Here is a 14,600-nt window from a genome sequence, read left to right on the forward strand (position 1 = left end):
GCTGGCTGGCGCCCAGCAGCACCCAGCGAGACAAGAGCCGGATAAGCAGGTGGACGGGTTAGCACGGGGGGGGTCCCCGGCTTTGGGGGTCCACTCGCCCTCCCCCAGGTTCCCTACCTCCGCGCGCGCCCTGCCCTCATTCATTCCTTCCTTCATTCATGCTGCCATTCCCGCACGTGGGGCTCACTCATTCACTCCCCGCCCGCCGTCATTCCGTCCCCGCCCCGCTCGGCTCCCGGTGCCCCCGTGCGCCCCGCGCCCACCACGTGCGCCGGGCCCGGCGCGGCGCGGGGAAGCGGCGGAGCCGCCGCGGCTGCGCGGGGCCGGGGCTGGCGGGGAGCCGGGCTGGGGGCGGGGGGCGGGCGCTCCCTGCGGGAAGCCGGGCGGGTGGGGAGCCCCGGCCGCGCTGGCTCGGGCGCCCGGCCTCCGAGGGGAAGGGGCGGCGGCCCCGGGCGCGGCGGCGGCGGCGGCGAGCGGCGCGGAGGGCCCGCGACCATGTGGACGGGCGGCCGGCGGCCGGGCCGGCTCCGCCGGGCGGTGAGTACCCGCGAGGCGGGCCGGGAGGGCAGGGCGCGGGGGCGGGGCGGGGCGGGGCGGGCCCCGCGCCGGGGCGGTCCCTGCGCGCGCCCCCCTCCCAGCCCCGCGGGGCCCCTCGGGGCCCGGCCCCGCCCGGAGGGCTCCGCGGCCCGCGGGATCGGCCCCCGGGGCGGGGCGGGGCCGCTGGGCCTGCGCGCGCCGCCCCGCCCTGCCCCCCGCGCGGGCCCGGGGCCCCCGGCGCGCGCCCTGGCGGCGGGAGGGAGGCGGAGGGGGCACGCGGGAGTCCCGTGGTCCCCGCGGTGACTGGCGGAAGGGCCCCGGCTACACCGGGGCTCGCCCGGGAGGGAGGCGGCCGCGGAAAGGCCGCGGTGCCGGAAGGAGGCCGAGCCGGGGCTGGTTCTCGGTGGTGCGCCGTGCGGGGTGGGGTGGAGGGGGGCGCGCACAGCCCGGGGCACCTCCGTCCCCCTCCCCCCGTGTCCAGGAGGAGGAAACTGAGGCCGGAGGAGGCGAGGGCTCGGCCCAGGCCGCCGCCGGCTCCCGGAGCCACGGCGCACCAGCTGGGGAGTTCTGCCCAGCATTTCCGCTTCCTGCCTGGCGCAGGGATGGTTCCTTCCCCACCCCAGCCCCAGCCAGGTTTCTGGCGGGGGACGGGAGGGGGGGGACGGGGAACGTGTGGACCCGGGACCGGAGCCTGGCTGGTGGCCTCGGTCCTGCGAGTGTGCGGGGCCGGGGCCTGGGTGTGCACCCGCCGAGGAGATGTCCGGGGGACCCTGGCTCTGCGCCCCGGAGGCCATGGAAGGCCCCTTCGCCCTTCTAGGCCTCAGTTCTTCCACCAGCCCGAGGGCAGGAGGCCCAGGCAGGACCGGTTCCCACGGTCGCAGGAGGCGGCCCCTCGGGTGCCAAGTTGTATCGGAGCCCGTGGCCCTTCGGGGGCGGCTCTGCCTGGCCTCGGGCCGCGCAGGGCGCGCCTGCAGCAGCCCAGGCCTTGGCAGCCTCCTGCAAACCCTTCATTTTCCCAAGTCTCATTGTAATTAAGGCGACACAGAAACGAGCGCAGTGGCAGATGCGGGCGCTGCCAGGGGCGGCTGGGCCGGGCGCGGGGCCCTCCCGTTACCGTTCCGAGTGTGCAGACGCCGGTGGCCTGTGTTCCCGTGGCCCAGACCCGGAAGCAATGGCACCTGAGAAGGCCAGTGGGGAGGCCGGGCTGTCCCGAGCTCTCCCTGGCTGGGGACTGGGCACCGGACACCTGCCAGGCCCAGAATGGAGATGAGTGCAGAGGGACCCTTCCATGGGTCCCCAGAGACCTCAGGGCACAGCACAGCATCACATGGCGATGGCTACCCCGTCCTCCACACCTACTATGTGTGCTGCAGCAGCACAGCATCACATGGCGATCGCTACCCCGTCCTCCACACCTACTATGTGTGCTGCAGCAGCAGCAGCCTGTACCATCTCCATAGCAACGCTTGGAAGCCCTGTCCTTGTCACTAGGCACTTAGTCATGTGGAAGAATGGATGGGAATGGGAGGAGAAGGTGGTCTGTGAACTCCATGGCTTGTTGGAAACAGCCCACCCAAACTCCCCAACTTCCAGCAAGGGAGGCCCACGGGCTGAGTAGGAGTTGGGCAAGTGAAGAGTAGAGACAGGCTACAGGAACATGGTGGAGGCCTGCAGGGGAGGGGTGAGAAGGGCCAGAAGAGGCTCAGTCTTGCTGAAGTGTGTGGAGGCCGAGGGTATGACTGTGAGGGTGGGAGAGGTCCTCCTCCCTGCGGAGGCGTGGCGCTCCCTGGGAGGCGTGGTGCTCCCTGGGGAGGCGTGGTGCTCCCTGGGAGGCGTGGTGCTCCCTGGGAGGTGTGGTGCTCCCTGCAGAGGCGTGGTGCTCCCTGCGAGGCGTGGTGCTCCCTGCGAGGCGTGGTGCTCCCTGGGAGGCGTGGTGCTCCCTGGGAGGCGTGGTGCTCCCTGGGAGGCGTGGTGCTCCCTGCGAGGCGTGGTGCTCCCTGGGAGGAGTGGTGCTCCCTGCGGAGGCGTGGTGCTCCCGGGAGGAGTGGTGCTCCCGGGAGGAGTGGTGCTCCCTGCGGAGGAGTGGTGCTCCCTGGGAGGCGTGGTGCTCCCTGCGGAGGCGTGGTGCTCCCTGCGGAGGCGTGGTGCTCCCTGGGGAGGCGTGGTGCTCCCTGGGAGGCGTGGTGCTCCCTGGGAGGCGTGGTGCTCCCTGCGGACGCGTGGTGCTCCCTGGGGAGGCGTGGTGCTCCCTGGGAGGCGTGGTGCTCCCGGGAGGAGTGGTGCTCCCTGGGAGGCGTGGTGCTCCCTGGGAGGCGTGGTGCTCCCGGGAGGAGTGGTGCTCCCTGGGAGGAGTGGTGCTCCCGGGAGGAGTGGTGCTCCCTGCGGAGGCGTTGTGCTCCCTGCGGAGGCGTGGTGCTCCCTGGGAGGCGTGGTGCTCCCTGGGAGGCGTGGTGCTCCCTGCAGAGGCGTGGTGCTCCCGGGAGGAGTGGTGCTCCCTGCGGAGGCGTGGTGCTCCCTGGGGAGGCGTGGTGCTCCCTGGGAGGAGTGGTGCTCCCTGGGGAGGCGTGGTGCTCCCTGGGGAGGCGTGGTGCTCCCGGGAGTAGGCGTGGTGCTCCCGGGAGGAGTGGTGCTCCCTGCAGAGGCGTGGTGCTCCCTGCAGAGGAGTGGTGCTCCCTGCGGAGGCGTGGTGCTCCCCGGGACCCTGGTGCCCCTAGGCTCACTGTTGAGAGTTGTCCCAGTCCTTCCTTTCCTGTAGCTGTCACTAGGCTGGTGGAGAGGCTGAGTCCCTGTCCACCTCCTGCCACTAGTTGGCTGTGTGACTCCTGGCAAGGCCTGGGCCTCTCTAGGGCCATCACAGAGGCTGAGTACCTGTTGTAGGGAAGTCACCAAGAGCAGAGCCCAGCAGGCAGCTTATGAGCAGAAAGCTGACCAGAGCTGTTGGTGGTCCAGTAGTTAGAGTGATGGGCTCATGAGTGAGCAATTGTGTGAGCGAGCAAATCTCTGAGCAAGTGGATGAGTGAATGAACCAGAGGGTGAGTAGGAGAGGTTTAAGTGGATGAATGAATGGCAGCATTGATGAGTGCAGAAGCAAGAGAAGGCGGGAATGAGCTTGTAGACCAAGGAGTGTGAGTGGATGCATGAGTGGATGGAGTGGCCAGTGGCTGGAGAGGGAGCAGATGAGTGAAGGAATGGGTGAGTGAGCAGGTGGATGAGTGAGGGAGTGAACGCCTAGATGGCTGGGTGAGAAAGTGAGTGAATGTGTGAGGAACAAGCTTGTGAGTGACTCAGTGAGTGAAGCCATTAGCGAGTGGATGAGTGAGCAGATAGATTAGTGAACGAGTGAATAGATGAGTGTGTGGATGGACGTGTGAGCAAGTGGATGGGTGAGCGAGCAAGCTGATGAACAAGTGGATGGATGAGTGGATGGTTGAACAGATGAGTGGATGAATAGATGTGATGGGTAAGTGAGTGAGTGGATGGGTAAGTAAGTGGAGGGGTGAGCGGATGGGTGAGTGGGTACATGTGTGAGAGGATGGGTGAGTGAGTGGGTGGATGGTGAATGAGAAAGACGAGTGAGTGAATGCGTGAGTGGATGAATGCATGGGTGGATGAATGAGTGGGTGGATGAATGACTGAGTGAGTGGGAAAGTGGGTGAGTGGATGGATGAATGAGTGAGTGAATGCGTGAGTGGATGAATGTGTGGGTGGATGAGTGAGTGAGTGGGAAAGTGGGTGAGTGGATGGATGAGTGAGTGAATGCGTGAGTGGATGAATGCGTGGGTGGATGAATGAGTGAGTGAGTGGGAAAGTGGGTGAGTGGATGGATGAGTGAGTGGATGAATGAGTGGATGGACCAATGAGTGAGTGAATGTGTGTGGATTAATGAGTGGGTGGACGAATGAGTGAATGAATGTGTGGGTGGATGAATGAATGAGTGGATGAGTGAATATGAGTAGATGAATGAATGAGTGTGTGGGTGGATGAATGAGTGAATAGGTGAATGAGTGAGTGGGTGAATGAGTAGATGTGTGGGTGGAGAGTGAGTGGATAAATGAATGAGTGAATGAATGTGTGGGTGGTTGAATGAATGAGTGGATGAGTGAATATGAGTGAAAGGATGAATGAGTAGATGGATGGGTGAGTGGATGGATGTGTGAGTGGCTGAATGAGTGAGTGGGAAGTGGGTGAGTGAGTGACTAGTGAATAGGCAGGTAGACCAGTTCACACTCCTGCACACAGCCTCCCTAAGCCCCCACCCTGTGGCTCCTCATATGAATTCGACCTTGCAGAGTTCATGATCTGCTGGGAATCATGGACCCCACACCCGTTGGGGCAGGGGTTACAAAGATGCTTCTCTGCCTCACTAGCTGGCCTTGAAAGGGCCTGACCCCAACAGGCCGTGAGCCCTTCTAAGAATTTCCTAGGCAGAGACCCACGGCTGCCCCACCTGGGGCCAGCTACAGGCATATTCCAGCCGCAGGCTCCGGGGCGTGGAGCTGGTCAGACCCGCCCGGCCTGGCAGGTCCTGCGGGTGGTGAATGCTGGGATGAGATGCCCAGGGCTAGGGAGTGACCTGGACACACAGAAGCATGGGACTGGGTGACGGTGCGCGCATGCCAGACAGGTAGCAAAACAGACAGCTAGAGAGACGCTGGGCAGGAGATGAGCTCGGCAGATAGGAGTGGGGTACAAGGGAGGACCGGCAGGTGAATGGAAAGGCTGATGGAGATGCAGGAGTGAATAGCTCGAAGAGAATGCCCATGGCTGCAGGGAGGATGGATTTCTGTTGCACTAGGCAAGACTGACAGATAAATGGATGGAAGAATTTAAAAATGGATGGATGGTAACGTAGATGTTGGTGGAAGGATGGATGAAGGATAGGATTTGAGAGTACATACAGGATGGATAAACACAGGCATGAGAAGCAGATGGAGGCATGAGTGGATGCCGTTATGAGGGAGCACTGCCAAAGGTGACACTGAGTCAGTTAGAAAATGGCTGTGGGACCGGTTGGGCGGATGGATACACAATTAGGTGAGTGGGTAGATACAGGACTGGATGGGCGGATGGATATGGGGAGGGACGCTGAGCGAGGCTATGCTGTGGGAGAACAGACAGGGCACATGCGCAGACCCAGACATGGAGTGTGGCCTTTCCCCACACGGTCAAAGGCCAACAGGGGGACCCAGGAACATGAGTGACAGGAAAGATACATGAGTGAGCGGCTAGCCAGAGGCTACAGGAGTCAGATGCATGTGGGGATGTGTGCAGGTCAGTAGACTGCGCTGCGGACATCCTAGGAGGGCACTTGTGGCTGGATGGACATTTCAGGGAGGCATGGATGAAGGATAGCTGGGCCAAGACAAAGGGGCGGAGCTTCAGACCAGTGATTCCCCCAGTTTGCTGTGTTGATACTTTGCTCCCATGCCCCCAGCCCTCCCTGGTTCAGAGACGGAAGCTGAGCAGGCTTCGGGGCGGGGGAGGAAGCAGCCATAGAGGAGAAAACCCAGCCCAAACCAGGCCTGCCTCTGCTGGCTGTGCTCAGGGATGGGAGGAGAGCTGGCGGGACCCAGCGTAGACACACAGGGCATCAAAGGTGGGGGGCGGGTGCTTGCACCCAGGCAGCAGAGCGCTGTGGTGGTGTGGAGAAGTCCCAGGGCAGGTTGGAAACATCTAGAGGTCAACAGGCGTGGTGGCTGAGAGCTGAGTGGGACCTCTCAGCCCCTCGGGGGCTGCTGTGTAAAGCTGGTGATGGCAGATGCTGTGGGCTAGGATGGCGGAGAGTGAAGTTCTTGGGGTGGTATGTGGCATGTGGCTGCCGATGTCCTCCACAGCCCCCCTGAGCCCAGCCTGCCCCTACCCCGAAGGCAGAGCAGACTCTCCTGACCTGGAGGGGTGCTGTGAGAACTAAGTCTTCCCAGCTGTCCGTCTGTTCGTCCGCCTGCAGAGACAGTGCACACCCAGGAGAACTGGATGCCATCCAGGAGCTGAGAATCTTTCTGGACGGCCGAGGGGAGCAGTTGTGACAGGCGGCCACATCCTCGGGGACCTCCCGCCGGTGGCTGACACCCAAGGGGTTGTTATGACAACAGAAACTTCTCTGATGTAGTTTGAAACTCAGAAAGACTCCAGGACCAGCTGGCCAGGGCTCCCCTAGGAGTCCTGTAGACACCCATACCCATGCAGCGGGTGGTTTAGCACCCCTGTGCCAAGGAGCCCTGAGGTCTCGTGAGGCTCTGATTCCTTTGCTGGCAGCTGAGGAGGCGCGTGTCTTGCTCTAGGGCTTCCTGCAGTGTGGACAGAGGATCTGAACCACCCGGTGGTCTTCCTGTCAGTCTGGGGAAGCCGTCCACATGTAGAGCAACTGTCCACAGATGTTTCCCAGGGCCTCATACAGAATGAGGCCACACCAGGCCGTGAGGCTCATGAACCCAGAGCCCAGACCTGTGTGTCATTCACCCCTCCATCCATCCACCCATTTAACATCCACCCACCCATCCGTCATCTACTAGTGCATCATCCATCCATCCATCCATTTCATCTTCCATCTGTTCACTTCTTCCCTTCATCATCTATCCATCCACTCATCCATTCCCCATCCATAGGTACACCCACCATCTTCTGAGCCATCCACCCATCCAACCGTCCCTCTAGTCATTCTATCCATCCATTCACTTGAGCATCCATTCATTGAGCATCTACTGTGTGCTAGATTTTATGCATTCATCTATACATCCATCCACTCCTCGTCTATTCATTCATCCAACTATCCATCTATCCATTCCACCCACTCATTCAAGGTTTTGTTGAGCGCCTCCTGTGTGCTGGGTTTTATGAAGTTAGGTAGGAAACCGCAGAGCTTACATTCTAGTGATGGAGACAGACACTGAGCTAATAAACTCCTGGAAGCCTGATATGGCAAGCACAGGTTAGAAGAGGCTCTTGCAGGGGTGACTGGTGCAATCTGGGGCACAGGCTGAGGCCCCGAAGATTCACCCGGCATAGGTGATGAAAAAAAGAGGAAAGGAGAGAGAAAGAGAGTGTTCCTGGTAAAGGGAGTAGAAAGTGCAAAGGCCCCAAGACCAATTTGGAGTTGAGCACTCTCCAAGGTTCCTCTGAGCATAGGCGGGCAGCAGCAGACAAGACATAAGGCCTTTCTGAGGCTCTGGGAAGGTGTGCTGCAGTCATAGCTCCAGAAGCTCTGGGGTTGGGTAGAGCGAGGACAGCCATCGGGGAGACCCTGGCATAATGACCAAAGGCATCTAGGTGGAGAGGGAGGAAGGTCGTCAGCATGGGGCAGGGTACGGGGCTGCTTCTGAGCCTCTTGGCCAGCTGAGCCTGAGGTCCCTGGATCCCCCCCCACACACACACACAATAAGACAGGTGTCATGGGTACCCAGAGAGGTACCCAACTGCTCCCAGAAAGCGCCTTGGTACCTGTTGTGCGGTGTCTGAGCGGGGCTCCAAGAGCACAGTGTGGGCAGGGAGGGCCTCGGCTGGGCTTCAGGCACCACCTGGGCCAGCGTCGGGGCTGGGCCAAGGACGTGGGGCCCAGGGCCCATCGAACCGAGACCAGAATTAACGGTGACACAAGCTAGAGGATGGGCTTATTTTTCTCTCGTTAAGGAAGTGTCATTGTCAACGTACAGGGCTGGGATGGTTGGAATGAGGTTTTCATTTGTCTTTCTGTTCTACCATTTATGGAAGATTTCTGCCACAAGTTTGCAATATGGTGCAATATGGTTGCCCCAGCCACATTTTCCAGAGGTTGGGGAGTAGGGCACAGGCAAGCGGTCTGGTCTTTTTGGAGGCGCTCCTCCGTGGACACACCCCACGTCTGTTTGTCTTTTATTGAGTACCCCTGGCTGCAAAGACACCTGAGAAGTTCAGTCTCAGGAGGGTTGTTTTTTCTTTCTTTTTATTTCTGGTTGTGGGACTTGAACTCTGGGCCTGGGCACTGTCCCTGAGCTCTTCAGCTCAAGGAGAGCACACTACCATTTGAGCCACTTCCAGCTTTCTGGTGGTTAAGTGGACTTTCCTATTCCTGCCTGGGCTGGCTTTGAACCGCGATCCTCAGACCTCAGCCTCCTGAGGAGCTAGGATGACAGGTGTGAGCCGCTGGTGCTGGCTTTCGGGTGGGCTCTTGATAAGGAAGAAGAGAACAGCGGAAGTAGTGCCCTTCCCCTCTGTAAGCACTTCCCCGGTAGTGGTTATCACCTGCCTGTCCCCTGGTCCAGCTCGGCCTGCCAGGGCGTGGGAGCAGCGCTGGGAGTGTGGCTGGGTGAGGCAGCCTGGGCTGTGGGCTCTGGGAGGCACTATGGGCCTCTCCTCCCAGCTCTGGGCAGATCCCAGGACGTGACCTTGTCCCAGCCGGCTCTGTCTAAGCCCTGGAGCTCAGCTCCCATTTAGCGACAATCAATCTGGGGGCGGAGGCCGCTCTCAGAGTCGATGGCGGGTGGGCGGCCACTGGCTGTCCATCCCCACTAGGGACGAGCGGCCTCACCCTAGAGGGCTTCGGATCCCACCCGAGGGAGGATGGAGCCTGGACACACTGAGGACGAAGCTCTCGGGGGCTGACCCCACCCCCATCCCCCAACCCCGCACGGGGTGACTGGCACTCCCCAGAGCCAGTCCCCTGGCCCCCAGCAGGGAAGGCCATCGAGCAGCAGCGAGCTGCCCCGGGCCCCGCCGGCACCGTGTTCCACCCTGTCTGGACATCGGGGCCCCGTGGGGAGAGAAGCCCCACATCGCCCGGCCCGCCAGCCCCCACGGAGCCCCCGGAGATGGGCGGCAGAGCTGTGGCCCCCCTGGAGCGCCTGGGCGTGTGGCAGGAAGCCAGGCTGCCCTTCTCCCGCTTTCTGGATGAGGTCACCGAGAGGGTGCTGGACCCCAAAACCTTGGAGGGCTTCAAGGGCCCCAGAGGCCGCAGCCCGGAGGCCTCTCCTGGGGAGCCTCTGGCTGGAGCCCCAGAGGAAGACCAGGTCCCGGGGCACCAGGGTCTGTCGGCCGCCACTGGAGTAGCCGCAGTCAGAGCAGGCTCAGGCCAGGCCTCGGACCCCAGGGGACCTTGGGGGAGCAGCGGACTGGAAAGCCAAGCCTCCTTCTCCAGCACGTGCCGGGTGAGTGGAGCCCCAGCCTGGACCCCAGCGTGAGCCCCTTGTCTGCATCGCCGGCCCCCGCCCAGCCCCCTCTCCGCCCTGTCCACAGCACCTGCCACAGAGCGCGTCTCTAAGGGGAAGGCTCTCGCTTCCAGTCAGCGCTCAGCAGCTGATTGCTGGGACAAGCACACTGGGGCCAACAACAACGACGACCGTGATAATAACAACACCTCCCTCACGTGCCAGCTCCACCACGGGCTCTCCTGAGCTCGGTCCAGGTGTCATGGGCTAACCTCCGACCTCTCTGTCCGCCAAGGCATGCCAGGGCAGGGTTGGCAGGTGTATGGTCAGCTCTCCTGTGGGGAGTCTCTGGGGCAGCCCCGCCCGGTTGACAGGGGGACCAGCCATCGCTGAGTGTCCGCTGAGTGGCTCTGAGCCCCTGTGCTCGGCGCTGTGCCTCCAGGAGTTGAGGAGGAAACTGAGGCACAGAGCAGTCACGCGGGGTGTCCCGGTGTGTGACCCTCACACCCACCAGCTCCGCTCGGTGAAGCCCCATGGCGCTCTGCCTCTCGGAGCACCACCCCTAGCTCAGGCCCACTCTCATCCGCCTCATTTTCCCAGTGCTTATGCAGTACCGTGTGCCCTTTCCCCCTGCCTGAGTCCTTCCCTTACAGTCCCGGCCTCCTGCCCAGCACCCCTTCTCTCGGGACCCTGCCTGTGTGCAGCTCTGTGCCACGCTGACTGACTGCCCTAGAGCCCCTGGGTCCAGGAGTCTCTGATACTCAGAATTCTGTCTCTGCATGCAGTGCCCTTCTGGGCCTGGGGACGTGCTCAGACCCAGAGAAAGGGCTAGAAGGGGGACCACAGGGCAGCAGAGCTAACGCCTGGCTCCCTGGCTTCAGGCTGAAAGGCCATTCTGAGGAAAACGGCCAGGAAGCCCTTTGTGAGCCGCTTCCAGGAGACTGACTTGAGGCTGAAGCACCCTCATACTACCGTGCAAATGTCTTAGGCCAAACTTTGGCAAATAGGTCAAGAAGAGAGCAGAATGCAAAGCCAGGGTCATCGGCTGGGAGGGGCAGGGACGCTGGTCCTGACGCCAGTGGTGCTGTCGTTGGATCCTGTCCAAGAGACTCTCGTGGGCCTCACACAAGCCCACCTGGCCTCAGGCCTCACCGGTGTATCTGGTACCTGCCGAATGCCCACTGCTCCCAAGAGTGACCGTTTACCTGCTGTGGCCTTGGTCACGTGGGAATGGGGGGTGGACTTGCCAGATCTCCCACATTTTTCAGTAGAAGCCCAAAAGCTGGATTTTAAAATGCAAATTCTCCTGATTTTAAACGTTGGCTCAAATGTTGAGAAACAGAGACAGAGACCTCAGGCAGGCCAAGTGCAAGGCTGGCAGGCAGATTTAGCTCAGAGAGGCCAGTTTCCATCACTAACCCCTGTTCTGTGCCCAGCTGGGCACTGGGAGCCCAGGCTAGCCCCACAGAACCAAGACCAGTCTCAAAGAGATGGGGCCAATAGCACAGCCAGGTCCTCCCGAGCCGAGGAAGGACTTGCTTGGACTTGGGACTGTTCCACATCAGGGTCTATGTTCAGGTCCCCCGCGGTGCTGGGGTGAGCCCTGGGAGACACCTGGGGAAGCCCAGGCCACCTGTCCTCTGTCCTCCACATGCTGGGGACAGGGCAAGACGCAACGACCCTCTCTGCTTCTGGAAATACCTACAGGTCACATCCCTCCTCCCTCTTCTTCCCCTGGGCTCCTCCTCGGCTGCCCTGCCCCCTCCCCGCCCCTGCCCTGCAGCTCGGGCCCAGTTCCCTCCCACCCTGTGATTTCTGCAGGCTCACCTCCTTCCCTGGCCAGCAGCAGGGACTCGGAAGTGACCCCTCCCTGCTGCACACCTCCTGGCCCTTCCCTGAACTGTGGCTCGTGTGCCTGCCCCGCTGGGGCCCTGTCCAGACCTCAGTCCTGTGTCAGCCCCCTCCCCGGTCAGCCAGGGTCCTCCATGCCTCCCATCTACTCCTGTCACCACCGGGCAAGGCCCTCGTGGGCTCCCTTTGGGGTCCCTCCTGCCACAGCTCCCCCTCTCCTCCCAGGCACCCCCCATCCTTCTCCGTGCACTTTCTCCGTGGGGCGCATGGCATGTGGACTTCCTGGTGGGCTCTGCCTTAGCTCAGCGGCTGGCAAGGGCAGGGGACCTGGTGTAAGTGTGTGCATCCCCCTCCCCCACCAACGGCTCCCTTACTGGGCACCCGGCCAGTGTTTGTTGAATGAATGTGAGAAAGGCAGGGAGCAATATAAAACATCTTGGAAAGGAGTCCTCCCCGAATGAGTAATGAAAAGGCTGCAGCCTGTCACCAGCCCATCCCCAGGGCTGGCAGTCTCTTACACACAGCCACCTGCTGCTCACGTGTCCCTGGAGAAGCTTCCATCCTTCCCTCCTAGATGAGAGGCTGAAGCTCCGAGAGGTTGTTAAGTCTTGCGTAAGGTCGCACAGCCCTGTGGGAGGCTGTGGTCACGGCCCTGGAGAGCTGGGCCTTGTCCAGCCTCCAACCCCAGGCCTCCCGCTGCTTTTCCCTCCACTCAGGTAGGCCCAGGGAGCAGATGGGGGGGGGGGCTGAAGAGCCTGTGGCAGGTGGGAGGAGGCCCAGGGCAGAGCCCTGGAGTTGGAGTTGGACAGAGCCCAGGCCTGTGCCCTCCCCATCCAGGGTTGGCAGGGCACAATGTCTGTGCACACTTGTGTCCTGAGCGCGTGTGCACATGCATTTGGCCCACAGCATTGGCAGTGGTGGGAGCCCCTCCCCCCCACATCCCATCAGGGTGTCGCTTCTGCTTTGCATAGATGGCCAGTGAAGGAAGGTACGTGCAGTGCAGACTCTAGGACAGAACATTCCAGAAGGCAGGAAGAGGGGCAGAGTCCCTGAGGCAGGCAGGTGCTGGTGGCTGTGGGGCCTGCAGGGCGGGCAAGTGGCTGACATGTGCTGAGAGAGTTCCCTCCCTAGGTGAGTCCTGACGGGCAACACAGTCAGCTCCCGCAGAAGCTTCTGGGAGCACCGCTGATGCACGAGCCACCGGGCCCAGGTGGCAGCTGGGGGAAGGGAAGGGGCAGGGTCCAGGCGTTCATGTGGTATGGATGGTGGCTCTGTCTCTTGGGCGTCTGAATGGGCACCAGAGACATAGGGTCTTGGGACTGCCAGCCAGCAGGGGGTATTGAAAGCAGGGAGCAGGGAGAGGAGGCCGGCCGTGGGCTCAGGGAGCTCAGGCCAGCAGTGGCAATAGGAAGGGGCTGGAGCCCAGAGGTGCCAGGAGGTGGCAGGGGCACTGTCCAGTGTGGCTGGCAGAAATGCTGGGAAGTGGTGGGGGTCACCAGGCTGGGCCTCTGGCGTCCAGGGTGGACAGTGGGGACTGGGGGTCCCTGGAGGGGCGGTGCCCCGTGGCAGGGCAGGGCTGGCGGTCACAGAGGGTCATGCTGGAAGGCTCTGCTCATGTCCAGAGGGGAGGTTCTTTCTCTCAGCCTCCCCCCACGATCCCCTCCACAGCTGGGCCCCAGCCCCCGCAGTGCAGCCCATCAGGCAGGCCTCAGCCTTCCCTGTGCACAGCCTTATGGAGACATGGTGGCCCTGGTGGGCAGAGGCAGGAGGTTCACAAGTTCTAGGCCAGCCTTAGCTACCTGGGGAGGGAGACCCGGCCCCCAAAACGAAACAGTGGAGGGAAGCTCACAGGACTGTCATCTTGTGGTTAGGGAATGGCAGAGCCGCGGCTGCGTGAACCTGGAGCAGTGGGGGGAGGAGGGCACTGCGCAGAGCTGTGGATGGCCCGCAGGGAGCCCGGGCCGCTGCAGAGCCTCACCTGCGGCTCTGCGCCCCCCTCCGCGCCCCCGCCCCCACTCCACCGCAGGACCCCATGGGGGTCTGTCTGGAGGGCACGGGACAGGCCCTGGATCACCGACGATTGGAGGGCTCCATGGAGGACGGCAGGCAGGTGCCAGGGTCTGCAGCGGCAGTGAAGGTCAAGGCCGGCTGGCTTCCATCTGACCTGCCCAGGCTCCCCCCTCTCCCCTCCCCAGGCCTCCCAAGTCCCCACTCCCACCCCACCCCTACCCCCGGGGCCAGGGGAGCTCCCAGAAGGTCCTTCCAAAAGAGCTAAAACATCCTATGTAAATAATTGATGCCGGCTTTTTTAAAATTAAATTTTAATGCTTTCTTATTAATTCTAGACAAACGCCCCGACAGGTCATTCATCCCCCGCGGGTGACGGAGGCCCCCCTCCCCGGCGACAGCGCGGGGACCGTCCCAGCCGGTGGGTGGAAAAGGCCTTGTAGGAATCGGAGTCCAGGCCCGGCGGGGCTCCCCCACCCTGTGAACCTCGTGTCTGAGTTGGTACCGTGCGCTCTCCCGCTCTCCCGGAGGAGGCCGAGGGGGAGAGGCCCTCCCCCGGGGCAGCAGGAGGGCGCCGGGCCCTGCGCTCTGCTCCGCCGTCCTCCCCTGTCCTCCGGCCGCCCGGCTGACACTGGACAGCCCGGCCGGGGAGCGCGGGGCGCCCGCCGCCGCTGCGCCGCCTCCCAGGTGGCCGGCCTTCGCCCCCGAGCTACCGAGGGAGCAGGGAGCCGTGGGCGGGGGCGGGGGGGGGGGCGGCTTGGATCCTGGCTGGGCCTTGACCCCGCCAATGGACGGCTCCTCCCACCTCGCACCGGCTGGGGGAGGACCGGGCGTGCCGGGTGCCGGGGCGTCCTGCGGGGACAGCTCGGGGGCTCCTGCCCGGCGGGAAGCCACGGCGGGCCGCAGGCCGAGGCCCAGCGCATTGAGCGCCTGCTGTATGCCGGGACCCGGTGCCGAGGGCGCAGCAATGGAGACCGCGCAAGGTGGGCCTGGGGCCGCGGGGCGCGGGCGGGCCACGGGGGGCGAAGTCCGCCCGTGGGGGGCGAGCACCCGGGGGAGGGGCTCTGGTGCGGGGGGGGGGGGGTC

At 62.9% G+C, this 14,600-nt stretch overlaps 1 protein-coding gene across 3 annotated transcripts in view; it reads left to right on the top strand.

Moving 5' to 3' along the window:
• The first annotated feature begins 463 nt into the window (after positions 1–463).
• The window catches only part of Begain (brain enriched guanylate kinase associated), a 32,840-nt gene continuing 18,703 nt past the window's right edge, over positions 464–14,600 (top strand). For 2 of the 3 annotated variants that reach the window (XM_069997563.1, XM_069997564.1), the window contains exon 1: positions 464–537. In XM_069997563.1, the coding sequence (XP_069853664.1) occupies positions 496–537 (42 nt within the window). In that variant the 5' untranslated portion in view covers positions 464–495. Of the gene's footprint in view, positions 538–14,391; positions 14,498–14,600 lie in introns of those variants that run through there. The other variant, XM_069997567.1, reaches the window with a different exon arrangement.

The sequence above is a fragment of the Dipodomys merriami genome, unplaced genomic scaffold (assembly GCF_024711535.1).
Source record: "Dipodomys merriami isolate MVZ:Mamm:240054 unplaced genomic scaffold, mDipMer1.0.p SCAF_50, whole genome shotgun sequence".
NCBI lineage: Eukaryota > Metazoa > Chordata > Mammalia > Rodentia > Heteromyidae > Dipodomys > Dipodomys merriami.